Source organism: Ranitomeya variabilis, chromosome 7 (assembly GCF_051348905.1).
Source record: "Ranitomeya variabilis isolate aRanVar5 chromosome 7, aRanVar5.hap1, whole genome shotgun sequence".
In the NCBI taxonomy this organism is placed as follows: Eukaryota; Metazoa; Chordata; class Amphibia; order Anura; family Dendrobatidae; genus Ranitomeya; species Ranitomeya variabilis.
Genome location: NC_135238.1, coordinates 99,080,679 through 99,107,476, shown reverse-complemented (window position 1 = coordinate 99,107,476; position 26,798 = coordinate 99,080,679). Strand labels below are relative to the sequence as shown.

Sequence of the window (26,798 nt, the reverse complement as noted above, 5' to 3'; positions counted from 1 at the left end):
TTGAGGAAAGAAAAATTATATTTTATTTTCACGGCTCTGCGTTATAAACTTCTGTGAAGCACCTGGGGTTTAAAGTGCTCACTATGCATCTAGATAAGTTCTTTGGGGGGTCTAGATGGGGTCACTTGTGGGGGAGCTCCAATGTTTAGGCACACAGGGGCTCTCCAAACGCGACATGGTGTCCGCTAACGATTGGAGCTAATTTTCCATTCAAAGTCAAATGGCGTGCCTTCCCTTCCGAGCCTTGCCGTGCACCCAAACAGTGGTTTACCCCCACATATGAGGAATCTGCGTACTCAGGAGAAATTGCCCAACAAATTTTAGGATCCATTTTGTCCTGTTGCCCATGTGAAAATGAAAAAATTGAGGCTAAAAAATTGTGTGTGAAAAAAAAAACACTTTTTCATTTTTACGGATCAATTTGTGAAGCACCTGAGGGTTTAAAGTGCTCACTATGCTTCTAGATAAGTTCCTTGGGGGGCTTAGTTTCCAAAATGGGGTCACTTGTGGGGGAGCTCCAATGTTTAGGCACACAGGGACTTTCCAAACGCGACATGGTGTCCGCTAACGATGGAGATAATTTTTCATTCAAAAAGTCAAATGGCGCTCCTTCCCTTCCGAGCCTTACCATGTGCCCAAACAGTGGTTTACCCCCACATGTGAGGTATCGGTGTACTCAGGAGAAATTGCCCAACAAATTTTAGGATCCATTTTATACTGTTGCCCATGTGAAAATGAAAAAAATGAGGCTAAAATAATTTTTTTGTGAAAGAAAAGTACTTTTTCATTTTTACTTATCAATTTGTGAAGCACCTGGGGGTTTAAAGTGCTCACTATGCTTCTAGATAAGTTCCTTGGGGGGGTCTAGTTTCCAAAATGGGGTCACTTGGGGAGCTCCAATGTTTAGGCACACGGGGGCTCTCCAAACGCGACATGGTGTCCGCTAAAGATTGGAGCCAATTTTTCATCAAAAAGTCAAAAAAAAAAAATTGTTTCCAAAATTGTGCTGATGTAAAGTAGACATGTGGGAAATGTTATTTATTAACTATTTTGTGTCACATAACTCTCTGGTTTAACAGAATAAAAATTCAAAATGTGAAAATTGCGAAATTTTCGCCAAATTTCCGTTTTTTTCACAAATAAACTCAGAAAATTATCGACCTAAATTTACCACGAACATGAAGCCCAATATGTCACGAAAAAACAATCTCAGAATCGCTAGGATCCGTTGAAGCGTTCCTGAGTTATTACCTCATAAAGGGACACTGGTCAGAATTGCAAAAAAACGGCCAGGTCATTAAGGTCAAAATAGGCTGGGTCATGAAGGGGTTAAGGCTGTAATAAGACACTTGTATATCTCTGTCCCACCATGATTTTTTGGACTGACTGCTGGACTCCTGAACCGATTTTAACAGCCTCATAGGCATATATAATAAGACTTGTTAAGTTCAGGTCCTTAAGGCTGGTTTCACACTTGCGTTTTGATCTGCAGCGTTTTTAAAAAAAACGCATGTGGTGAAAAAACGCATGAAAACGCATGCAAACGGTGCGTTTTTTAGACGCATGCGTTTTTGCGGCAAAAAAAAAAACGCGGCAAAACGCGGCGTTTTCCCGCATTTACATGCGTCTTTTCTCGCGTTTGCGTTTTTGAAACGCATGCTGAGAAGTGTGTGACAGCTACCAATCATCAAAATCAACTAGAAAACACACTATTAATAGAATTAGCTAGGGTTAGGGTTAGGATCCCTAGGGTTAGGGGTAGCTTTTTATTAGAATGTCCTGGTCACCAGGTCACTGATAAGCCACCCCCCACCATCAAGGTGATAAAGGGATCCAAACCCTACCCCTAACCCTAACCATAAGGATCCAAACCCTACCCCTAACCATAACCCTTGGGATCCTAACCCTACCCCTAACCCTAACCATAGGGATCCAAACCCTAACCATAACCCTAGGGATCCTAACCCTAAGGGTTAGGATCCTAACCCTAAGGGTTAGGGTTAGGATCCCTAGGGTTAGGGTTAGGATCCCTAGGGTTACTAGGGATCCTAACCTTAGGGTTAGGGTTTGGATCCCTATGGTTAGGGTTAGGGTTTTCTTGTTTTTTTTGTGTTTTCTTGTGTTTTTCTATAAAAACGCATGCGTTTTTAACGCAAACAAACGCATGTGCTTAAAAACGCATGCGTTTACATAGACAGCAATGCTTTTTTTTGCCGCAAAAAAATGCATGCGTTTTTTCGCGGCAAAAAAACGCCGCTAGAAATTACTACAGGTTGCATTTCTGCAAATGAACGCATGCGTCAAAAAACGCATGTGTTGCCGAAAACGCGTCAAAGCGCATGCGAAAAATGCATGCGTTTTTAATGTTAAGTATAGGGAAAAAAACGCATGCGTTTTTTTGCGTTTTATTGCGCTAAAACGCAGCTTACAAAAACGCAAGTGTGAAACCAGCCTAAATGATGGTTTCAGACTGTGAGTTATGGATGTCTGAGGCTTTTTGCCAAATTCAGCCATCTGCGATTTGCTGTCCTATCATTGACCATGATGCACAGAGTAAGGGCTCATGCTCATCTTCGTGAAAAACGGACTAGTGCAATCTGATTTTTGCAACATCTTGACTGTTTCTCAGCTCAAATCGTGCTGCGATTGCACCACGTATATCGTACGATGTGTGCCAATGCAAGTCAATGGGTGCAGGAAAAATATTGCATGGCACATGGACTCTGCATATTCTGTCCGATTTTTACTCACCTATCCCCTAGAAAATCCGACATTTCATCAGCAGAGTACAGTAAATTCACTGTGTGAACCATTTGTCCCACGACAAGTCTAACTCTACATCTAGATGCCATGCTGAATGCAGGCATGATATGAATGTTCAGCCTGACATTCAGCAGAGACATTGAGCTGCTCGTGATTGCACAGCATCAGTGTCTCATGGTGACACAAATAAGGTGAGAGGAGGTGATAGCCGATGAACTCCGTTCACCTCACTGACGTCACGGCTAGCGTGAGAAAGTTACTTTATTTTTCTGGCCAAATATAGGTATAAGGGCTTGTTTTTTGCGGGACAAGTTGTACTCTTGAATGACACCATTCAGTTTAACTTATAGTGTACTGGAAAAAAATTCAAGTCTGTTGAAATTGCAAAAAAAAGTGCAATTTCACAAAGATGACATAGGAATAACCCTACACATGTAAAAATAGAGAAAGCCGGCTGTGATTGAGGGGAAATACACGGGAAGGCGATGGAGCCAGGACAAGCGAGTAATAGCATGTATGACAAGAAAATCTCCCCATGTACAATCTAAGCATATCGAGAGATCTCTAGGCTCCAATTTGAGGGTAAAAGTATGTCCTTTTGGCCTTCATCAAGTTGGTGTAATCGCGGTATTCTTACAAAAAAAAAAGTTTAGAACTACCTTTAGTAGCAAATGTGTCAAACGAAGAGCCACAAGGAAACTATAGGAGAGATGAAGCGCACATAGGGTCTTATCCGACAATTTCAGAATCTGTTATTCCGATAACTGCTCACCTGGTGCCCCTTTGATAGGGTATATAAATGTCAGCTGCCGCAGATCCACGGGTCAAAGATAGAACATATCAGGAGCCATACAAAGGTTTTTTGTGGATATTGTCCACGCTGCTGAACAAATGGAAATACGGACTTATTGATGAAAAGGAATGGTGGTTTAAGGGTATGTGCACACGTTCAGGATTTCTTGCAGAAATTTCCTGACAAAAAACTAACATTTCTGCCAATAATCCGCATGCATTTTTTTTGCGGTTTTTACGCGTTTTTTGCACTTTTTTTTCCCGTGTTTTTCCCCAATGCATTAACCCCTTTCTGACATTGGACGTACTATCCCGTCGAGGTGGGCCCGTATGACCACTGACGGGATAGTACGTCCAGCGCAAAAGGCCGCGTTCACGGGCGGCTGATCGCGGCCGGGTGTCAGCTGCCTATCGCAGCTGACATCCGGCACTATGTGCCAGGAGGGGTCACGGACCGCCCCCGGCACATTAACCCCCGGCACACCGCGATCAAACATGATCGCTGTGTGCCGGCGGTACAGGGAAGCATCGTGCAGGGAGGGGGCTCCCTGCGGGCTTCCCTGAGACCCCCGGAGCAACGTCTCTTACCTCTCCTCCCTGCAGCAGGCCCGGATCCAAAATGGCTGCGGCATCCGGGTCCTGCAGGGAGGGAGGTGGCTTACCGAGTGCCTGCTCAGAGCAGGCGCTGGTAAGCCTGCAGCCCTGCACATCAGATCGCTGATCTGACAGTGCTGTGCAAACTGTCAGATCAGCGATCTGTGATGTCCTCACCTGGGACAAGGTAAAAATGTAAAAAAAAAAAATTCCCAAGTGTAAAAAAAAAAAAAAAAAAAAAATTCCAAAAAAAAAGCAAAAAAAAAAATATATATTGTTCCTATAAATACATTTCTTTATCTAAATAAAAAAAACAAAACAATAAAAGTACACGTATTTAGTATCGCTGCGTCCGTAGCGACCCGACCTATAAAACTGTCCCACTAGTTAACCCCTTCAGTGAACACCGTAAAAACAACAAAAAAAAAAAACGTGGCAAAAAACTACGCTTTATTATCATACAGCCAAATAAAAAGTGGAATAACACGCGATCAAAAAGACGGATATAAATAACCATGGTACCGCTGAAAACGTCATCTTGTCCCGCAAAAAACGAGCCGCCATACAGCGTAATCAAAGAAAAAATAAAAAAGTTATAGTCCTCAGAATAAAGCGATGCAAAAATAATTATTTTTTCTATAAAATAGTTTTTATCGTATAAAAGCGCCAAAATATAAAAAATGATATAAATGAGGTATCACTGTAATCGTACTGACCCGAAGAATAAAACTGCTTTATCCATTTTACCAAACGTGGAACGGTATAAACGCCTCCCCCAAAAGAAATTCATGAATAGCTGGTTTTTGGTCATTCTGCCTCACAAAAATCGGAATAAAAAGCGATCAAAAAATGTCACGTGCCCGAAAATGTTACAAATAAAAACGTCAACTCGTCCCGCAAAAAACAAGACCTCACATGACTCTGTGGACCAAAATCTGGAAAAATTATAGCTCTCAAAATGTGTTAATGCAAAAAATATTTTTTGCAATAAAAGCATCTTTCAGTGTGTGACGGCTGCCAATCATAAAAATCCGCTAAAAAACCCGCTATAAAAGTAAATCAAACCCCCCTTCACCACCCCCTTAGTTAGCGAAAAATTAAAAAAATGTATTTATTTCCATTTTTCCATTAGGGCTAGGGTTAGGGCTAGGGTTAGGGCAAGGGCTAGGGTTAGGGTTGGGGCTAAGGTTAAGGCTACAGTTAGGGTTGGGGCTAAAGTTAGGGTTAGGGTTGGGGCTAAAGTTAGGGTTAGAGTTTGGATTACATTTACGGTTGGGATTAGGGTTGGGGGTGTGTCAGGTTAAGGGGTGTGGTTAGGGTTACCTTTGGGATTAGGGTTAGGGATGTGTTTGGATTAGGGTTTCAGTTATAATTGGGAGGTTTTCACTGTTTAGGCACATAAGGGGCTCTAAAACGCGACATGGCGTCCGATCTCAATTCCAGCCAATTCTGCGTTGAAAAAGTAAAACAGTGCTCCTTCCCTTCCGAGCTTTCTCGTGCGCCCAAACAGGGGTTTACCCCAACATGTGGGGTATCAGCGTACTCGGGACACATTGGACAACAACTTTTCGGGTCCAATTTCTCCTGTTACCGTTGGGAAAATACAAAACTGGAAGCTAAAAAATTATTTTTGTGGAAAAAAAAAAAGATTTTTTATTTTCACGGCTCTGTGTTATAAACTGTAGTGAAACACTTGGGGGTTCAAAGATCTCACAACACATCTAGATAAGTTCCTTGGGGGGGTCTAGTTTCCAATATGGGGTCACTTGTGGGGGGGGTTTATACTGTTTAGGTGCATTAGGGGCTCTGCAAACGCAATGTGACGCCTGCAGACCAATCCATCTAAGTCTGCATTCCAAATGACGCTCTTCCCTTCCAAGCTGTGCCATGCGCTCAAACAGTGGTTCCCCCCACATATGGGGTATCAGCGTACTCAGGACAAATTGGACAACAACTTTTGGGGTCCAATTTCAACTGTTACCCTTGGAAAAATACAAAACTGGGGGCTAAAAAATAATTTTTGTGGAAAAAATAAAAAATTTTATTTTCACAGCTCTGCATTATGAACTGTAGTGAAACACTTGGGGGTTGAAAGCTCTCACAACACATCTAGATGAGTTCCTTAGGGGGTCTAGTTTCCAAAATGGTGTCACTTGTGGGGGGTTTCAATGTTTAGGCACATCAGTGGCTCTCCAAACGCAACATGGCGTCCCATCTCAATTCCTGTACATTTTGCATTGAAACAAACGGCGCTCCTTCCCTTCCGAGCTCTCCCATGCGCCCAAACAGTGGTTTACCCCCACATATGGGGTATCAGCGTACTCAGGACAAATTGTACAACAACTTTTGTGGTCCAATTTCTTCTCTTACCCTTGGGAAAATAAAAAATTGGGGGTGAAAAGATCATTTTTGTGAAAAAATATGATTTTTTATTTTTACGGCTCTGCATTATAAACTTCTGTGAATCACTTAATGGGTCAAAGTGCTCACCACACATCTAGATAAGTTCCTTAGGGGGTCTACTTTCCAAAATGGTGTCATTTGTGGGGGGTTTCAATGTTTAGGCACATCAGGGGCTCTCCAAACGCAACATGGCGTCCCATCTCAATTCCAGTCAATTTTGCATTGAAAAGTCAAATGTCGCTCCTTCGCTTCCGAGCTCTACCATGCGCCCAAACAGTGGTTTACCCCCACATATGGGGTATCGGCGTACTCAGGACAAATTGTACAACAACTTTTGTGGTCCATTTTCTCCTGTTACCCTTGGTAAAATAAAACAAATTGGAGCTGAAGTAAATTTTTTGTGAAAAAAAGTTAAATGTTCATTTTTATTTAAACATTCCAAAAATTCCTGTGAAACACCTGAAGGGTTAATAAACTTCTTGCATGTGGTTTTGAGCACCTTGAGGGGTGCAGTTTTTAGAATGGTGTCACACTTGGTTATTTTCTATCATATGGACCCCTCAAAATGACTTCAAATGAGATGTGGTCCCTAAAAAAAAAAATGGTGTAAAAATGAGAAATTGCTGGTCAACTTTTAACCCTTATAATTCCATAACAAAAAAAATTTTGGTTCCAAAATTGTGCTGATGTTACTTATTAAGTATTTTGTGTGACATATCTCTGTGATTTTATTGCATAAAAATTCAAGGTTGGAAAATTGCGAAATTTTCAAAATTTTCGCCAAATTTCTGTTTTTTTCACAAATAAAAGAAGGTAATAGCAAAGAAATTTTATCACTATCATGAAGTACAATATGTCACGAGAAAACAGTGTCAGAATCACCAGGATCCGTTGAAGCGTTCCAGAGTTCTAACCTCATAAAGGGACAGTGGTCAGAATTGTAAAAATTGGCCCGGTCATTAACGTGCAAACCACCCTTGGGGGTGAAGGGGTTAAATAGCAGGAAAAACTTGAAAAATCCGCAAAAAAATGAACATTCTGCTTTTTTTACCACAATGCGTTTTTTCGCGGAAAAAAGCGCATCATGTGCACAAAAATTCCGGAATGCATTCTAAATGATAGGATGCATATGTATGCGTTTTTATGGTTTTTTATCTCGTTTTTATCGCGAAAATTCCTGAACGTGTGCACATACCCTTAATCAGCGCATTTCGAGTTCTATATATGACTTCTTCCTTAGGAAATACCACACACCTATCATACCTTTATGTTTGTGGTATTTCCTGAGGAAGAAGTCATATATAGACTTTGAAACGCATTGAATAAAAACACCATTCCTTTTCATCAATGCGTCCCGATTTCCATTTGTTCAGCAGCGCGGACAATTGCCACAAAAATCCTTTAAACGGAGTACCACATCGTTAACAATCTTGTCTGGGTTCTGAATTAATGTGATGCTTATCTAACACTTGATAATATTTTTATTTTGTCTTTTGGGTACCTTATGTCTATTTGAGTCACTAGAATGTCAGGATGAGCTAAAGAAACATAGGGTTTGCTGGCCAAACCTCTTTTAACTTTTTTTGCCCTTGGCATAAACAGATGAGGGATTTTTGTTTTATTGGACAAGGTGTGCATTGTCAAGAAAATCTTTGTGGTGGAGTGAAATACAAAAAAATCAGCTATTCTGGCCTTTTTTTTTGTTTCATTTTTACAACGCCATTTTAATCAAGCAATCAACAGGTTAATTTTCTTTCTGAGTGTCACTATGATTACAATCCTCTATTGTTTCTTATGGTTTGCTCTTAAAAAAAATAAATAAATTTGGTTTGTGTTGCCAGGTTTTAGGACCCATAACTTTTGTTTTATTTTTCTGGAGATACAGCCATTTGATTCATTGTTTATTTTTTGCAGATAAAGTTTTATTAGTATGTATGACTGTTTGATCCAGATCCATCTGTTAGGCCGGGGTCACACTAGACCGTAATACGGATGAGTGCTATGCGATAAAAAAATCGCATAGCACTCGGCCCAATGTTAATCTATGCTCCAGCTCCCATCATCCGATATTTTCTCCACCGTATTTCGGATCCGAGGGAACTCGCAGCAGGCTGCGATTGTCAGCGTATCTCGGCCGAGACTCGCCAATGCAAGTCTATGGGTGCGAGAAAAAATCGGATTACACACGGACCATGCGTGTGCATTGCGAGAAATACGCAGCGGTGTTCTATAGAAAAGCCGGTAATTCAATTGCCGGCTTTGCATTTCTCCTTCACAAACCCGACAGGATATGAGACATGGTTTACATACAGTAAACCATCTCATAACCCCCTTTTTTTTTGCATATTCCACACTACTAATGTTAGTAGTGTGTATGTGCAAAATTTGGCCGCTGTAGCTGCTAAAATAAAGGGTTAAATGGCGGAAAAAATTGGCGTGGGCTCCCACGCAATTTTCTCCGCCAGAATGGTAAAGCCAGTGACTGAGGGCAGATATTAATAGCCAGGAGAGGCTCCATGGTTATTGGCCCCCCCGTGGCTAAAAACATCTGCCCCCAGCCACCCCAGAAAAGGCACATCTGGAAGATGCGCCTATTCTGGCACTTGGCCACTCTCTTCCCACTCCCTGTAGCGGTGGGCTATGGGGTAATGAAGGGTTAATGCCACCTTGCTATTGGAAGGTGACATTAAGCCAGATTAATAATGGAGAGGCGTCAATTATGTCACCTATCCATTATTAATCCAATTGTTTGAAAGGGTTAAAAAACACACACACACATGATTTAAAAGTATTTTAATGAAATAAACACAGCGGTTGTTTTAATAATTTATTGCTCTCTCAATCCATTTTCAGACCCTCGCTTGGCAAAACAATAAACACACAATATACATACCCTCTCTGATGTCCTATCACGTCCCACGAGGTAATCCATCTGGAGGGGTTAACTAATATTACAGGCACGAGCTGCGATAAACCACTCGCTCGTGCCTGTAATCCCCGGGTGCTGAAAGGAAAGCAGTGATCTATACTTACATTCAGTCGCGGTGATGCGCCCTCTGGTGGATGTTCTCATGAACTGCAGCCTGGGAACTTTTTCCCACGCTCCAGGTCATATGAGGACATCCACCAGGGGGCGCATCACTGCGACTGAAGGTAACTATAGGTCATTGACCTACATTTCCTTCAGTCGCGGTGATGCGCCCCCTGGTGGATGTCCACATATGACCTGGAGCGTGGGAAAAAGTTCCCAGGCTGCAGTTCATGAGAACATCCACCAGAGGGCGCATCACCGCGACTGAATGTAAGTATAGATCACTGCTTTCCTTTCAGCACCCGGGGATTACAGGCACGAGCGAGTGGTTTATCGCAGCTCGTGCCTGTAATATTAGTTAACCCCTCCAGATGGATTACCTCGTGGGACATGATAGGACATCAGAGAGGGTATGTATATTGTGTGTTTATTGTTTTGCCAAGCGAGGGTCTGAAAATGGATTGAGAGAGCAATAAATTATTAAAACAACCGCTGTGTTTATTTCATTAAAATACTTTTAAATCATGTGTGTGTGTGTTTTTTAACCCTTTCAAACAATTGGATTAATAATGGATAGGTGACATAATTGACGCCTCTCCATTATTAATCTGGCTTAATGTCACCTTCCAATAGCAAGGTGGCATTAACCCTTCATTACCCCATAGCCCACCGCTACAGGGAGTGGGAAGAGAGTGGCCAAGTGCCAGAATAGGCACATCTTCCAGATGTGCCTTTTCTGGGGTGGCTGGGGGCAGATGTTTTTAGCCACGGGGGGACCAATAACCATGGACCCTCTCCTGGCTATTAATATCTGCCGTCAGTCACTGGCTTTACCATTCTGGCGGAGTAAATTGCGCGGGAGCCCACGCCAATTTTTTCCGCCATTTAACCCTTTATTTTAGCAGCTACAGCGGCCAAATTTTGCACATACACACTACTAACATTAGTAGTGTGGAATATGCAAAAAAAAGGGGATATGAGATGGTTTACTGTATGTAAACCATATCTCATATCCTGTCGGGTTTGTGAAGGAGAAATGAGAAGCCGGCAATCGAATTACCGGCTTTTCACAGATATCGCGCTGAATGAAATATAAATACAGAATATATATATATATATGTGTCTCAATGACATATATATATATATATATATATATATATATATATATATATATATATATATATATATATATATATATATATATATATATATATATATATATACACTGTATATATGTTTTCCCGACCATTTGAGCACATAAATCCATTAGATGTCGGTTTTGCAAGCTTGCGAGAAAATCTCGGCATACGGATGCCATACGGATGTCACACGGATCATTTGATGCGAGGAAATCGCATCCTCGCACTGCACACGGATCACTGTTTTTGAAACATTTGTGCGATTCTCGGCCGTGAAAAACGGACCGTTTTTTTATACGTTAAGTGTGTCCCCGGCCTTATGCAGAGGCCCTTTCTGCATACATGGAGACAAGACATAGCGTTGATCCTCACACTATAAATACTCAGATGCCGCTCAGTAATGAAAGCATGATGTTAGAAGATTGAAAAAGGGCGATCACTCCCTCTGTCAGCCCATTGGCTCTCCCGTAATGTGATATCATGGGGTCTCGACTGGCTGCTATGGTTCAGCAATGTCCTCAGTGTCTGCCTTCTCCCTCTGCCAATCTGAGCCCAAGGCGAGGCATGATAGTCTGTCAAACAGTGTCATGTTAGATAATGCATATGTTTTACCGTGTAATATCAATACACTGGATTGGCAGTATTCAGTGTTCTCAGACAGTGCAGTGTTGTCCCCAGGAGCCGCATGTATGGGAACACTTTCTGGTCCCTCTTTACTCACTAAGCAGTGAGATCATTGAAGAGAGACAAGGAAGTGTTCTATTCACTTGGCTCCTGAGAATTCCGCAATGATCATGTTATCATGCTTGTCCCTGCAGGACAGCAGCTTCTCTATCACTTTTACACTGTACTTTTGCTCTGATCAGCGCATTCTCGCTCCAATCACAACACAGACCAGTGTGACAACAGTAGATAGTGATGCTGCAGACAAGCAGAGAAACGTTTACTAATAAAGCAGCACTATGTCCCTGCGAGCAGCCTGCTACTAGTCTCGCTGCCTGCGCTTTAAGGTACCTTCACACGAAGCGACGCTGCAGCGATAGCGACAACGATGCCGATCGCTGCAGCGTCGCTGTTTGATCGCTGGGGAGCTGTCACACAGACTGCTCTCCAGCGACCAACGATGCCGAGGTCCCCGGGTAACCAGGGTAAACATCGGGTTGCTAAGCGCAGGGCCGCGCTTAGTAACCCGATGTTTACCCTGGTTACCAGCGTAAAAGTAAAAAACCAAACAGTACATACTCACCTGCGCGTCCCCCAGCGTCTGCTTCCTGACACTGACTGAGCTCCGGCCCTAACAGCACAGCGGTGACGTCACTCAGTAACAGCTCAGTAAGTGTCAGGAAGCAGACGCTGGGGGACGCGCAGGTGAGTATGTACTGTTTACCAAGCCCTGCGCTTGGTAACCCGATGTTTACCCTGGTTACCAGTGTAAAACATCGCTGGTATCGTTGCTTTTGCTTTCAAACACAACGATACACGGCGATCGGACGACCAAATAAAGTTCTGGACTTTATTCAGCGACCAGCGACATCACAGCAGGATCCTGATCGCTGCTGCGTGTCAAACTAAACGATATCGCTAGCGAGGATGCTGCAACGTCACGGATCGCTAGCGATATCGTTACAAAGTCGTTTCGTGTGAAGGTACCTTAAGAGTTATACATAGTGCAGAGGGAGGGTTCAGTAAGAAGGTTTGCAATCCACAAGATGGACGCACTCTTCCCTTGAAAAATATTTATAAAAAAGTAAAGGTTTTTCGATGGATACTGACTTTCAAAGCAGTCAGTATCCAAAAAAGTAAGCACTTGCAATCATATTTTTTAATAAAACTAGATTTTTGCCAATAGGTTCTCTTTTAGGGCTGGGCACTGATCTGCATGAGAATCTGCCTCCAGAGCTTATTTTAAATAAAAGGAGGAGTTACCAGTGTGATACATGTAAGGAACATAGAACAGTAGAACTGAACTTTGTCTAATAGCAAACATATTAGCAGCTGCAGATCTCACAGCTCTGCTGTATTGCAACAATGGCTGCCTGTCAGGTATAATGACACATACAGTCATGGCCAAAAGTATTCACACCCCTGCAATTCTGTCGGATAATACTCAGTTTCTTCCTGAAAATGATTGCAAACACAAATTCTTTGGTATTATTATCTTCATTTAATTTGTCTTAAATGAAAAACCACAAAAGAGAATGAAGCAAAAAGCAAAACATTGATCATTTCACACAAAACTCCAAAAATGGGCCAGACAAAAGTATTGGCACCCTCAGCCTAATACTTGGTTGCACAACCTTTAGCCAAAATAACTGCAACCAACTGCTTCCGGTAACCATCAACGAGTTTCTTACAATGCTCTGCTGGAATTTTAGACCATTCTTCTTTGGCAAACTGCTCCAGGTCCCTGATATTTGAAGGGTGCCTTCTCCAAACTGCCATTTTTAGATCTCTCCACAGGTGTTCTATGGGATTCAGGTCTGGATTCATTGCTGGCCACCTTAGAAGTCTCTAGTGCTTTCTCTCAAACCATTTTCTAGTGCTTTTTGAAGTGTGTTTTGGGTCATTGTCCTGCTGGAAGACACATGACCTCTGAGGGAGACCCAGCTTTCTCACACTGGGCCCTACATTATGCTGCAAAATTTGTTGGTAGTCTTCAGACTTCATAATGCCATGCACACGGTCAAGCAGTCCAGTGCCAGAGGCAGCAAAGCAACCCCAAAACATCAGGGAACCTCCCCCATGTTTGACTGTAGGGACCGTGTTCTTTTCTTTGAATGCCTCTTTTTTTCTCCTGTAAACTCTATGTTGATGCATTTGCCCAAAAAGCTCTACTTTTGTCTCATCTGACCAGATAACATTCTTCTAAAACGTTTTAGGCTTTTTCAGGTAAGTTTTGGCAAACTTCAGCCTGGCTTTTTTATGTCTCCGGGTAAGAAGTGGGGTCTTCCTGGGTCTCCTACCATACAGTCCCTTTTCATTCAGACGCCGACGGATAGTAAGGGTATGTGCACACGTTGCGGATTTCTTGCAGAAATTTCCTGAAGAAAACCGGAAATTTTCTGCAAGAAATCCGCATTTTTTTTTTTGCGTTTTTTTTCCGTTTTTTTCGCGTTTTTTTAGCATTCTGCAAGCGTAATTAGCTTGCAGAATGCTAAAGTTTTCCAAGCGATCTGTAGCATCGCTTGGAAAACTGACTGACAAGTTGGTCACACTTGTCAAACATACTGTTTGACAAGTGTGACCAACTTTTTACTATAGATGCAGCTTATGCCGCATCTATAGTAAAAGATAGAATGTTTAAAAATAATAAAAAAAATAAAAAAATGCTTATACTCACCCAGACATCTCATCAGCGGCGTCCGTTCCTCTTCCTAGCTGGTCTGTGCGCACAGGACCTTCCGTGACGTCACGGTCACGTGAGCGGTCACATGACCGCTCACGACCAATCACAGGACAGTGACGTCATCGGCGAGGTCCTTCAGCGTACATCAGCTACAGGAACCGAACGGCAGCGTGCAGTGGAGGCGGGAAGACATCGAGGGTGAGTATAGGACTATTTTTTATTTTAATTCTTATTTTTTGACCACTTATATGGTGCCCAGTCCGTGGAGGAGAGTCTCCTCTCCTCCACCCTGGGTACCAACCGCACACAATCTGCTTACTTCCCGCATCGTGGGCACAGCCCCGTGCGGGAAGAAGGCAGATCAATGCACTCCTAGGTGTGCGGAATCCCCTGCAATTCCGCATTTTAATGAACATGTTGCTTTTTTTTCCGCGATGCGATTTTTTTCGCGGAAAAAAAGGCTACATTTGCACAAAAAATGCGGAATACACTTAAAATAATAGGAGGCATATGTAAGCGTTTTTTTCGCGTTTTTATCACGTTTTTATAGCGAAAAAACGCGAAAAAAACGCGAAAAATACTTAACGTGTGCACATGGCCTAAGGGTTGACACTGTTGTACCCTCGGACTGCAGGGCAGCTTGAACTTGTTTGGATGTTAGTTGAGGTTCTTTATCCAACATCCGCACAATCTTGCGTTGAAATCTCTTGTCAATTTTTCTTTTCCGTCCACATCTAGAGAGGTTAGCCACAGTGCCATGGGCTTTAAACTTCTTGATGACACTGCGCACGGTAGACACAGGAACATTCAGGTCTTTGGAAATGGACTTGCAGCCTTGAGATTTCTCATGCTTCCTCACAATTTGGTTTCTCAAGTCCTCAGACAGTTCTTTGGTCTTCTTTCTTTTCTCCATGCTCAATGTGGTACACACAAGGACACAAGACAGAGGTTGAGTCAACTTTAATCCATGTTAACTGGCTGCAAGTGTGATTTATTTATTGCCAACACCTGTTAGGTGCCACAGGTAAGTTACAGGTGCTGTTAATTACACAAATTAGAGAAGCATCACATGATTTTTCGAACAGTGCCAGTACTTTTGTCCACCCCTTTTTTATGTTTGGTGTGGAATTATATCCAATTTGGCTTTAGAACAATTATTTTTGTGTTTTTTTCATTTAAGACAAATTAAATGAAGATAATGATACCAAAGAATTTGTGTTTGCAATCATTTTCAGGAAGAAACTGAGTATTATCTGACAGAATTGCAGGGGTGTGAATCTTTTTGGCCATGACTGTAGCTTACCAGTGAGATCGGGAGAGCTAAGAGCGGCTATTACACATCACACTGGTAACTCCCTATTTTATTTATAATAATCTCTGGAGGCAGATTCTCATGCAGATCAGTGTCCAGTCCTTGAACTGGAACAGTTCATTTACATAGAAGAAAAATTTGGATTTTTTTGGAATAAGACTTTGGATTACAGATCACAAGGTATCTTTTTATACAGCATCCTATGACCTACAAGCTCATATTGACAGCTTAGGTGGGTTGATCCAACTGACAGATTCCCTTTAATTGCATTAATTTACCAACCAAAGCTTTAGCCTTCAGTTTGTGTGTTTAATATGTGTTCAATCCTTCTTTGATTATTTACAGGTTTAGAAAGTGTATTTTACTCACTGAAAGCGCTATGGCTGGTGATTGTCTAGAAAGAACACTAATAAATATTTCAGAAGTTGAGGAGTTCGAAAATGAGACAAGAAGTGGAATAGATGATTGGGAGGAGCACAGCAGTGAATCAAGTTTCTTGTATGAGGTAAATTGCATTTAATCAAATAAATTATTTGGAATCTTTTGAACCTTAACTGAAACATTATATAATTTGATACACAAATAGTGGATAGGTAATATATCTAACAATAATAAGAGCAAAATATTACTCTTGCGTTATTGCAATTTTTTAGAAAATACAACACTATCTTAGTACCCAATTTTGATAATTTGATATAATTGATCCATCAAGTGACATCTACTCTATTGTCTGTTTCTATAAACAAGAGGAACGGAGATAAATTTTTTTCTTCAATGTATTACTAAAATAGCATTGTTTAATAGTCCTGTATAGCTGTAAAACAGTTGAATTGGTTTTCATGCCTGGTCAAACATAATTTTAAAAGAAAACAAACAGCTATGTTCACTTTCAGAGCACCTTTTTTATTGCGCCAATACATTTTCATTTACAAAAGCAACTGCGAAAAAGTTTTTATATAAAGTGAACCAGTCACCATGAAAATGCTGCTCAAGCTGCAGGTATCCTGCTAGAGTAGGTGGAGTTGAGCAGATTTATATTAGTTTTGTGCTCTAGGGCATCATGTATCGAGTAGCAGCAAAGGAGAGATCAGACAGCATCCAAAGATACTTAACAGACAAGCGAGGCTCTGCCCCAGATCAAGATTCTAAAATGGTTTTTGATGCTCGCTTTCGTGCTGCCGCCTCCCCTTTCTCACAAGTTGATATCTCCAGGGAAAATGTGATAGAAGACGCAGGAAGGAGAGACACCCACTCTAACACCTCTTCTATACTTTCCTCAAGCTCTGCTAATGCCCCTGTGGTTGACACCATCTCAGAATCTGATTTTTTTCCATAATCAATGCCAAAGATCTCCATTCTCAAATGGAGAATATTCTGACCAAAACAGATATGGAAGGTTATATTACCCGCTTGGAAAATCTATATAAGTTTGAGATACGAGGCCTGAAGGCGTCAATCTCACAAGTCGCCAATAGAGTGACCCAGTTGGAATCTTCCTCTGCCGCAGAACAAAAGGGGCAAAGTCAAACAATAGAATGCCATTGTACACAGATTGACTCATTATTTGAAAAAACAGTAGAAAAAATGGAAGCGCACTTACCCTGGTGGGATACAAATCACTTTATTGGGACATTCTGAAAAGCAGACAGCAGGGAGGAATGTGGTCAGCTACGGACAATGGCCGTTTCGTGCCTGGTTGCACTTGAACGGGTCCTGACGCTGAACAGATTAGGGGAGTGTTTTATAGACCTAATGAGTCAAAAAACTCCTCCCCACCTGTGTTCAAAACATAAACAGTGTGACGTTTAAAAACAACAATAGTGCATTAAAAACCAAATTCTTTTGACATAAATTATGCTGGGATTAGACACTTGAAAGGACAATATATATGTTACAAGAAAACGGACATATCCACCTTTTCGTTCAGGCCTGACGGTCCTGCCGCGTCTGCGCGCAGAATCCATTTAGCCTCCCTGCGAAGTAGGAGGCGGCACAGATCGCATACTTCGCAGGGAGGCTAAATGGATTCTGTAACATATATATTGTCCTTTCAAGTGTCTAATCCCAGCATAATTTATGTCAAAAGAATTTGGTTTTTAGTGCACTATTGTTGTTTTTAAACGTCACACTGTTTATGTTTTGAACACAGGTGGGGAGGAGTTTTTTGACTCATTAGGTCTATAAAACACTCCCCTAATCTGTTCAGCATCAGGACCCGTTGAAGTGCAACCAGGCACGAAACGGTCGTTGTCCGTAGCTGACCACATTCCTCCCTGCTGTCTGCTTTTCAGAATGTCCCAATAAAGTGATTTGTATCCCACCAGGGTAAGTGCGCTTCCATTTTTTCTACTGTTTTTTCATTGGATTTTGTGCATATTTCTTGGAAGTCGCATCCCACAGTACAGTTGTGGAGGAGTTGTACAGCCGTTGCCAACCTCTATATATTTGCTGGGCTGCGAGCTAAAAGGCTCTGCCGTGGGGCTTTCTTATATCATCAGTGCGGACGTGTGTGTTTTCTTTTTATGGACTTGACTCATTATTTGATATGATAGAGGGGCTCGAGAATCGAAACCGCCGCAATAATACTCTCATACAGTGTTTACCTGAAGCAACTGGCACGGCCGATCTTATTCCCACCCTTTGTGGCATATTTAATACGCTCCTGGAAAGGCCACCTACCAAAGATGTACTTATTGGCAGAGCACACCAAGCTTTAAGACCCCGCAACAATGACTCGGACATCTCCAGAAATGTAATTTGCAGAGTTCATTATTTCAACACCAAAGAAGAAATTGAGACAGTCTCGGTCCAAAGGACCTATGGATTTTGATGGGGTCCATTTACATTTTATGGCGGACTTATCTAGGTCAACCTTAGCAAAACATAGGGCTCTGCGCCCACTGTTGGAAGTTTTTAGAGAAAGAAATGTCCCCTACTCGTGGGGTTTTCCCTTCCAAGTACAAGTGTGCAACCAGCATGTAACTTTCTTTCTGAGGAACCCACACTGATTGCGGTCATTCCTAGAGGACCTGGATGTGCCATAAATTTCCATCATGGATTGGCTCGCAAACCCATTTACTCCTTCGGAGTCCTACGTGAATTGTCGACAAGTACAACAATACCAAACACCCAGAAGACGATCATCCTCTCGTTCTTGTCCAGTTGAACATTGATATCTTTGGTTGTTTCTGTTTCATTCTAGGAGATTCAATTAAAGCGTGTCTGTTGAATTTTGTATGTCACTCACCAAGTTCCTTTTTTAGTGTTTATATTGTGGACTTAAGCTCACCGTAAATCCTTGCATTAAAATAAAACCATTAATCTTTATTATAACTATTAAAAATGTCCCAATATCAAAAAGAACTAAGACTACAACACCAGAAAAAGTAGAATAAACACCGCAGGGAGGTGCCTATCCCTGTACTGGCCCGAGTCTCCCTATCTGCCAGTGTTGGTTGGCACCCTAGAAACCTGCGCAATGGCACCCCCGCTCCACGACGGTTCTCCCTGCTGGCCCTATATAGCCCTGTTTATGGCAGGGAGGTGAAAAAGGTATTTAGTAGGTGGGATAGAAAGAATATATATGGAAATGTCTTCAATTGATGGCATATGAAATCGATGTGCACTATCTCTCTGTCTCTTCGAATAGATGTACAGATCCTCTCTGATGATGATCTATCCTATATAGAGAGTATGTATTAGAGATGTCTTAGATTAATAGCATGCACACTAAATATATACTCTTTCTCCATCTCTTCAATAATATGCATAGACCCTCCTTACTTGATGATAATCTGTCCTATGTTCTAATATGGCTACCTGTGGGAGTAGATACCCTGGGACCACAAGAATGGTGTCTCCACTCGTCCAAAAAGATAACGCTATACCCTTATTAAAAAAGTACTAGGTATCAATAGTGTTTTAATCAGAATATTTAAGTGTAGAACATGTATTAGGACAAAAGGAAAGTGACTCAGTCCAATCTAGACTAACTTAGCTAGTGTATAAAAAGGTGGTAGTAGATAGTGGAGCAGAATTAGTTAACAGATATAGTCATACAACCGTGCCAAGATTGCAATTACCGTTTGTCCTTTAATAGGATCTCCTGTATATTCTATCTAATGTACAATACAGATATCAAACAATTCAAATAAACATTTTGACACGTATAACCATCAAAAGAGCTCCTCCACTCCTCTACATGTGTATATATACAGCACAACTCTATATAGCACAGCAATATATGCCAACACCACCTAAAAAAACAAACTAAAAACCAATGACACTCCAAGCTGCACTGCAACCCAATGCGTTTCCCCCTTTCCAAGGTTCATCAGGAGTATGATACAAAGCAAAGAGTACTTAGCTCAAAGTTGTCCTGAATTCAAAACGTGCTCAATGGCCAGATAACTGTACTCTTTGCTTTGTACCATACTCCTGATGAACCTTGGAAGAGGGGAAGCGCAGAAGACCGGGCTGAGATACCTACAGCGACTGGAGGGTTTTATGGAAGGCCTTTTGATTTTAGGGGGAGACCTCAACCTGACTATGGATAAGATGTGGGACTCCTCAGTGGGTACATCTGATGCCCCATACACAATTATCCTCCTGGAAAAAAAAAAACAATCTCTTCAAATTGCAGACAGTGGATGTGTGGCGTGTCATACATCATAAAGATAGAGATTACACCCATTACTCATCAGTTCACAACCCATATAGTAGAATCGACTTTTGGTTAGTCATCACTTTCTTAGCTGGGGTCCCTGCGCTTGTGTGGGCACTATGACCTGGTCAGACCATGCTCCCATCTTTACTTGCCAGCCATCCATCTCTGTACCACTCCCATGGCATTGGCTTTTAAACCCAAACCTTCTTGAAGACATTAACACCAAAATGCTGTAGAACAAGCCATCTCTGAGTTTTTGCATCATCACAGAATGAACGATACCCCCTCCCCATCCATTGAGAAGCTCTAAAATGTTTAATTAGGGGTGTCCTAATCAAAGAAGGCACTCGACTTAAGAAAGCAAAATCCCATGTGATAGAAAAACTTTTGAAGCAAATACATTCCCTTCCTTGAACAAGCCCATAAAGATCCATCTGCTGACATCTTGATTACCTTGAACAAGCAAAAAGATGACCTGAAGGGACTTCTAGACCAAAGCTACTCAAAACATAGGGAAAGGTTACAGCAGTTCTTATATGAATTTGCAGCCAAAAGTGGTGGCCCTCTAGCTAGAAGCATCCATCCTAAAGTCCCAACTACATTTATCCAATCGATACAGGATTCTACAACATCTGTAATCAATGAATCCAAACAAATTGCTGAGGCATTCAAAGGATATTATAGCTCCCTGTATAATATTGAGGGCTAATATGTAGATATGTCACCAACCCAACTTAATTTGAAAATTGATCAATACATGATAGACACCTTATCTGCCCTCAATACCGGATGACACAAAGGCATCCCTAGAGCAATCATTTGAAGAAGAGGAGATTCTTCAGGTCATCAAAAGCTCACCATTTAATAAATGCCCAGGTCCAGATGGTTACTCTGCCAAATTTTATAAAACATTTGTTACCCAATTAACACCATTTTTAACCAAAGTATTTAAGGCTAGTTTCACATTAGCGTTTAAATCTGCAGCGTTTACTCCGCATACGTAGGTGGTGGAATAAACGCGGCATTGTTTAGACGTATGCGTTACCGCATGCGGTTAAAAAAATGCCGCGTTTGTACGCGTTTATATGCGTTTTTTCATGCGTTTGCGTTTTTGGTGCGCATGATGAGAAATTTCACAAGAGAAAAATCAAGATAACCAGACACCGCCAATGTGACTACAGAGGGCGTGTATTATGGGATTTCTTTATATAGACCCCTGAACAGCTGGAATCTTCAGATTTTGCTCCTGTATCCTGTGTCCTGATGGATCTTCGCATGGAGAGCTTTTATTTCAACCTGGATTTAAGCATCAAGCTGTTTCTTGCCTGTGCTTTAGCTTGGGAGCAAGACAGAAATCGCGAAAGATGGAGAAGGAGACAACGTAGGCGTTTTTGGAGACACCCCATTATCGAACTACGTGAGAGCCGTGGAGCCTATCACATGCTGTATGGCGAGCTTAATGCCAACCCGGAGAAATTCCATGAATATACAAGGATGTTGCAAGACTCGTTCCGGGATTTGCTTGCTCGTGTCCAAGGAGCCATACGGAGACAGGACACCCAGCTCCGTAGAGCGATTCCACCGGAGGAACATCTGCTGGTTACATTAAGGTACGTTCCAAATCTAAAAGAATGACAGTCCAAATTTTGTGTTTTCTGACATGTATGTTTTGGGTATTTTCCTTTCTTTCTTTAGCGTAACCACACCATAAATAGAATAGTTTGTAATTTTTGGGGGGTTTCTTTTTCTTACAGATTTCTGGCAACCGGAGAGAGTTCATCATCCCTCCACTACCAATACCGTCTTGGAATATCCACCCTGTCCGGAATAGTTGTGGACACCTGTCGGGCTTTGTGGAGCGTACTCCGGGATGAGTTTAGACCCCTACCCACCGTCGACATGTGGCTTGAAATTGCGAAAAAATTCTGGAGTGTGTGTGATTTCCCCAACTGTTTAGGAGTGGTGGATGGCCAGAACAGGATCGGAGTATTTCAACTATTAAAAATATTTTTCTGTTGTGCCATGTGCCATGAGGCAATAGCTGATGCGAACTGTCACTTCATCGCCGTGGACATTGGAGCTTTTGGTCGTGGCAACGATTCCCAGACTTTCAAGAACTCGGATATGGGCCGCCGTGTGTATGGCAAAAATTTCAATTTTCCCCTCCACAACCTCTCCCTAACACTCAAGGTCACACCGATGCCATTTGTTATGGTTGGGGATGAGGCGTTTCAGATGTGTGAAAACCTACTGAAGCCCTATTCCAGTCGGGACTTGAACCACACTAGAAGGATCTTTACCTACAGACTGACCAGGGCTCGAAGAACAGTAGAGTGTACCTTTGGCATTCTGGTCTCTAAATGGCGCATTCTTGCATCAGCCATAAATCTAAAAGTGGAAACAGTCGACGAGGTGGTCAAAGCCTGTGTGGTTCTGCACAATTATATAATGGCTAAGGAGCAACCCAAAGTTGAACTGGATGGACCAGTTGCACACCCACTACCCAATTTCCAGCATGACCCGCTGCGGTCAACTGCAGCAGTTGGTCACATGCGGGACCAATTTGTTGCCTTTTTTTATTCAGATATTGGACGTGTGTCATGGCAGGACAATGTTGTGTAAATGTCCTGTTGTAATTCGATCTGTACCAGTAATTTTCTGAAATGATAACATTTCTCATTAATAAACTTTAGTTTTGGTTGTGTTGACTGTGTCTCCTATGTTTTTCCTCTACAAACCAAGGCTGTCCTAAAACTAGCAGTATTTGGTCTGTATTTAATATCAGTATTTGTAATCCAAAACCAGGAGTGGGTGATAAAGGCAGAGGTGCTAGTTATTATGTTAATATCATAATTTACTTATTGTTCCACTCCTTGTTTTGGCTTACAAATACTGATATAAAACACTGGCCACATACTGCTAGTGTTATGGCAGCCATGTTGCTTTATTGGTAAGCTTGTTGACTTCATTGCGTTCTGATTCTGTTCTGCTGTATCCATTGGACAGAGACTGAAGAGACAATGACTGTCACACTAAAGAGATCTATGCTCATCAAGTCAGGTGTCAGAAATAATGAATTCATGATGCACATACAGCTTCATGAATTCCCTACGTCTGACACCTGTGCAGGTGAGCATAGATATACCGTGTGTGATCACCATCGTCCCTTCAATTTGTGTGTAATAGATTATGTACACAGAAGAGAAAATGAAGGTTATACAAGGCAGTTCTCTACTCACCAGGTCAGGTGTCCTAACTAATGAGTTTTTTGACACCTGACCTGTTCAGTAGAGTTCTGTACTGTATGTCCGCCATTTTCTCTTTTGACTGCAACACTAGTCACAGACAAAGTAGAAAGAAGAGATTATGGAGATAATACAAGTATACATTTTTTGGCCCACCTCATATCTCTATACTAAAGACACACAAAACTGCAGTCTTTTTTTTTTTTTTTTATATAACTACTGGAGATATGATGTGGCCAAAAAATAAAGTGTGTGGCGAAGTTTCTTATTTGGCGCACGGTGTGTGTTGCCAGCGGCGGAAGACACAATAAACCAAACATAATTGGGGCAAATCAATTTTTTTTTATTTTTTAACAACCAAAAAATTTATTTAACTGCGCCGGCTTGGGGTAGAGTGATGTAAACGGGGGGTGTGAAGCACTGAGGCCTGGCTAACCGTGGACGACGCAGAGGTGGCAGGAGAAGGGGCAATGAAACTAGTAGGGTCTGGAAGTTCGGGGATGGGGCTTGACACATGAGAGGCTTGAGACACACTGGAAGGGTGAGACAAACCTGACATTACAGACACATTGGGAGGTAAAGGGGGAGGAATACTAAAAGTCCTCTGGGTTTTTTGGGGTTTTTTTTTTGGTTTGCCGGTTTCTGGGAAGCCTTGGTGGGCTCATATGGCGTGGTGTAGTAGTGGGTGATCTGTCAGGGTCCGGCTGCACCATGCCAGAGTCCATAGTGCTCGTAGAGCGTGCAGTCATGTCAGAGTCCATAGTGCTCGTAGAGCGTGCAGCCATGCCAGAGTCCATAGTGCTCGTAGAGCGTACAGCCATGCCAGAGTCCATAGTGCTCGTAGAGCGTGCAACCATGCCAGAGTCCATAGTGCTCGTAGAGCGTGCAGCCATGCCAGAGTCCATAGTGCTTGTAGAGCGTGCAGCCATGCCAGAGTCCATAGTACTCGTAGAGCGTGCAGCCATGCCAGAGTCCATAGTGCTCGTAGAGCGTGCAGCCATGCCAGAGTCCATAGTGCTTGTAGAGCATGCAGCCATGCCAGAGTCCATAGTGCTTTTAGAGCGTAAGGCCATGCCAGAGTCCTTCGTGCTCGTAGAACGTAAGGCCATGCCAGAGTCCGTAGCGCTTGTAGATTGTAAGGCCATGCCAGGGTCCTGCTGCATCGTGGTGGTGGTGGTACGCAAGGCCATGCCAGGGTCCTGCTGCATCATGGTGGTGGCGGTACGGAAGGCCATGCCAGGGTCCTGCTGCATCGTGGTGTCAGTGGAGGAGGTCCAAGCAGGAGCAGCGGTTGTCATGGTGGTGGCGGTGGGATGTCCAACTGCACTCGGCATGGTGGTGGTGCTGTAGTGGTGTCCAGCAGTGCTAGGAATTGAGGTGGCCGTGCACCGGTATGCAGCAGAGGTCGGTATTGAGGTTAATCGTGACAGTGAAGGCACAGGTGGATATGCCGACACTGTCTGCTGGAAATACCGACTCTGCTGCATAGCCTGCACGTAAGCAGCATTGCAGGCCTGCATGACACTCAGCTGGAGATCAGGAGTAAGGTGTTCCGACATGTCCTGCTTAATTTGGTTAAAAAAATGATGTGCTGGCCTCTGGAGGGCGGCTTTCACTTGGTCAAGGCTTTTGGTGACCTCCTGGATACGTGCATTCAAGAGGTTATGTGAAATATCCATTCGGTCACTCAAAGCCTTGATTGCGTCGTGTAAAACCGAGCTCAAGTGCAAAAACTCGGGCATGAGTGACCTGTCCGATGCCCTCTGCCGCTGCCGGGAGGAGCCCCCCCAAAAAAGGGCAGTGGAAGAGGACTGCGAAAGGGGAAGACCTGATGGACCAGCTCCCTGGTCTCCAGTTAGTGTGGAAGGCCCACTTGCTGCAGCGCTGCTGGATGGCTGGGACGGGTCTGTGGCTGTCGGATGAAGGACCGCTCCAGAACCTGGGCCAACAGTTGTGCTCCATGTGCTGTGAAAAAAGGAAAAAGAAAATTAATACCAAAAATTAACCAGACGCAAAATCCTGTGGAATAGAAATATACAGATTATGGCAATACAATTCAACCTAATGCAAGGGATAAATACTTACGTTCTCTGGGCAAGGACCGGTCTTAAAAATGCCAGAACTCGATGGTATTTGTATTTTCCGATTCTTGCTCCTGAACCACTGGGAACACGGCTCTCTTGACGCAGGTCCTTGTTGAAGCGGTCCTTCATCAAACGCCAACGTGTTTTGACTTTGGCCACTGTTAAAAAAAAAAAAAAAAAAAAAAAAGGTCAGAAAATGGACTTTTGGCCGTGCTCACACAACTGTGTGTGATGAGAGAAACTCCTGAGAGTTTCTTTCATCACACACAGTTGTGTGAGCACGGCCAAGGTCTCTGCTGCTTCACACTGCAGTGCAATACTTACCAAATGCATTTCGGACCCGAGTCGGGGCTTTGTCCCAGCCATCCCACATCTCTTTGGCCACCTCATTCCATAGGCGCCGGATCGTCACGTTGTTTGAGTGCAGTGGATCCCGGGTGTCCCACAACGGGACTCGCTCCTGGACCAGGGAGATGAGGAGGTCATTTTCAATTAGGTCATCCTCCCGCTGTGGAACCTAAAAATTAAATAAAGTCATTAAAGTTTAGTGAATTAACATAAGGAAAAAAAAAGAAAAAAGATGCTGAGAAATGGCATGAATAGGAAAGTCAACATACAAAAGGATTCCAGAAGAAAAAAAGTTAAGAAATAGGAATGGAAAGAAAAGAAAATTCAAGAATATTAGACTGAGGATACAGTAAACAGTCAGCCTTGTATACGTACCCGCTGACGTCTTTCCACCCGACCTTGAGTCCGCTGCTCCTGCCCAGTTTGTGCCGCAGTTGAAGAAGAGCTCTAAAATAATGAAAAATTCAAATTGTCACGTGTCGATGTGACAGTGAATACTTACCAATCTGACAAGGCAAGTACTCACCTCACTGACATGCTCGACTTCCGACTGCCCAGGACGAAACTCCTCATCAGAAGAAGAAGCAGAAGACATTCTGATGCATCCATTTTCCTAAAGCCGAGTTCGCATCTCGGCTTCAGGAAAATGGCCGCCGCGATCTCCATCTGCGCACGCGCGGCATCCCGCGGCCATTTTCCTGAAGCCCCGGGAAGCAGAGCACTCCATCTGCGCACGCGCGGCCTCAGGAAGATGGCCGCCCCCACCGATAAACCTCTGAATAACACAGATCACGCACTTTTTTTTGCCGTTGCGCAGTGCATTTGGCTGTTGCGCATGCGCAAACACTACGCCAACGCCGGGAAGATAAGCAAGAGGTGGGGGAGAAACAGCCATTTCACCACGCCCTTTTGACCAGACCTGCGTGATTGATAGCCGAAAACGGCGACTTTACTAAGGTATTTTGGCAGCAAAGGTGGGGAATCAGGGGATAATAAAGACACTTGTCCAGCACAGCTCAGGCCCTATTGAACACTATTTTTACCTCATATTGAAAAAACGGAGTGACAGGTTCCC

The 26,798-nt window shown here is 42.8% G+C and overlaps 1 protein-coding gene across 7 annotated transcripts in view; it reads left to right on the top strand.

The window, feature by feature from the left end:
* Positions 1 to 26,798, top strand: part of TNRC18 (trinucleotide repeat containing 18) — a 997,170-nt gene that overhangs the window by 478,509 nt on the left and 491,863 nt on the right. For all 7 annotated transcript variants that reach the window (XM_077275610.1, XM_077275609.1, XM_077275606.1 and 4 more), the window contains one exon: positions 15,726 to 15,885. In XM_077275610.1, coding sequence (XP_077131725.1) covers positions 15,726 to 15,885 — 160 coding nt within the window. The remainder of the gene's footprint in view (positions 1 to 15,725; positions 15,886 to 26,798) is intronic.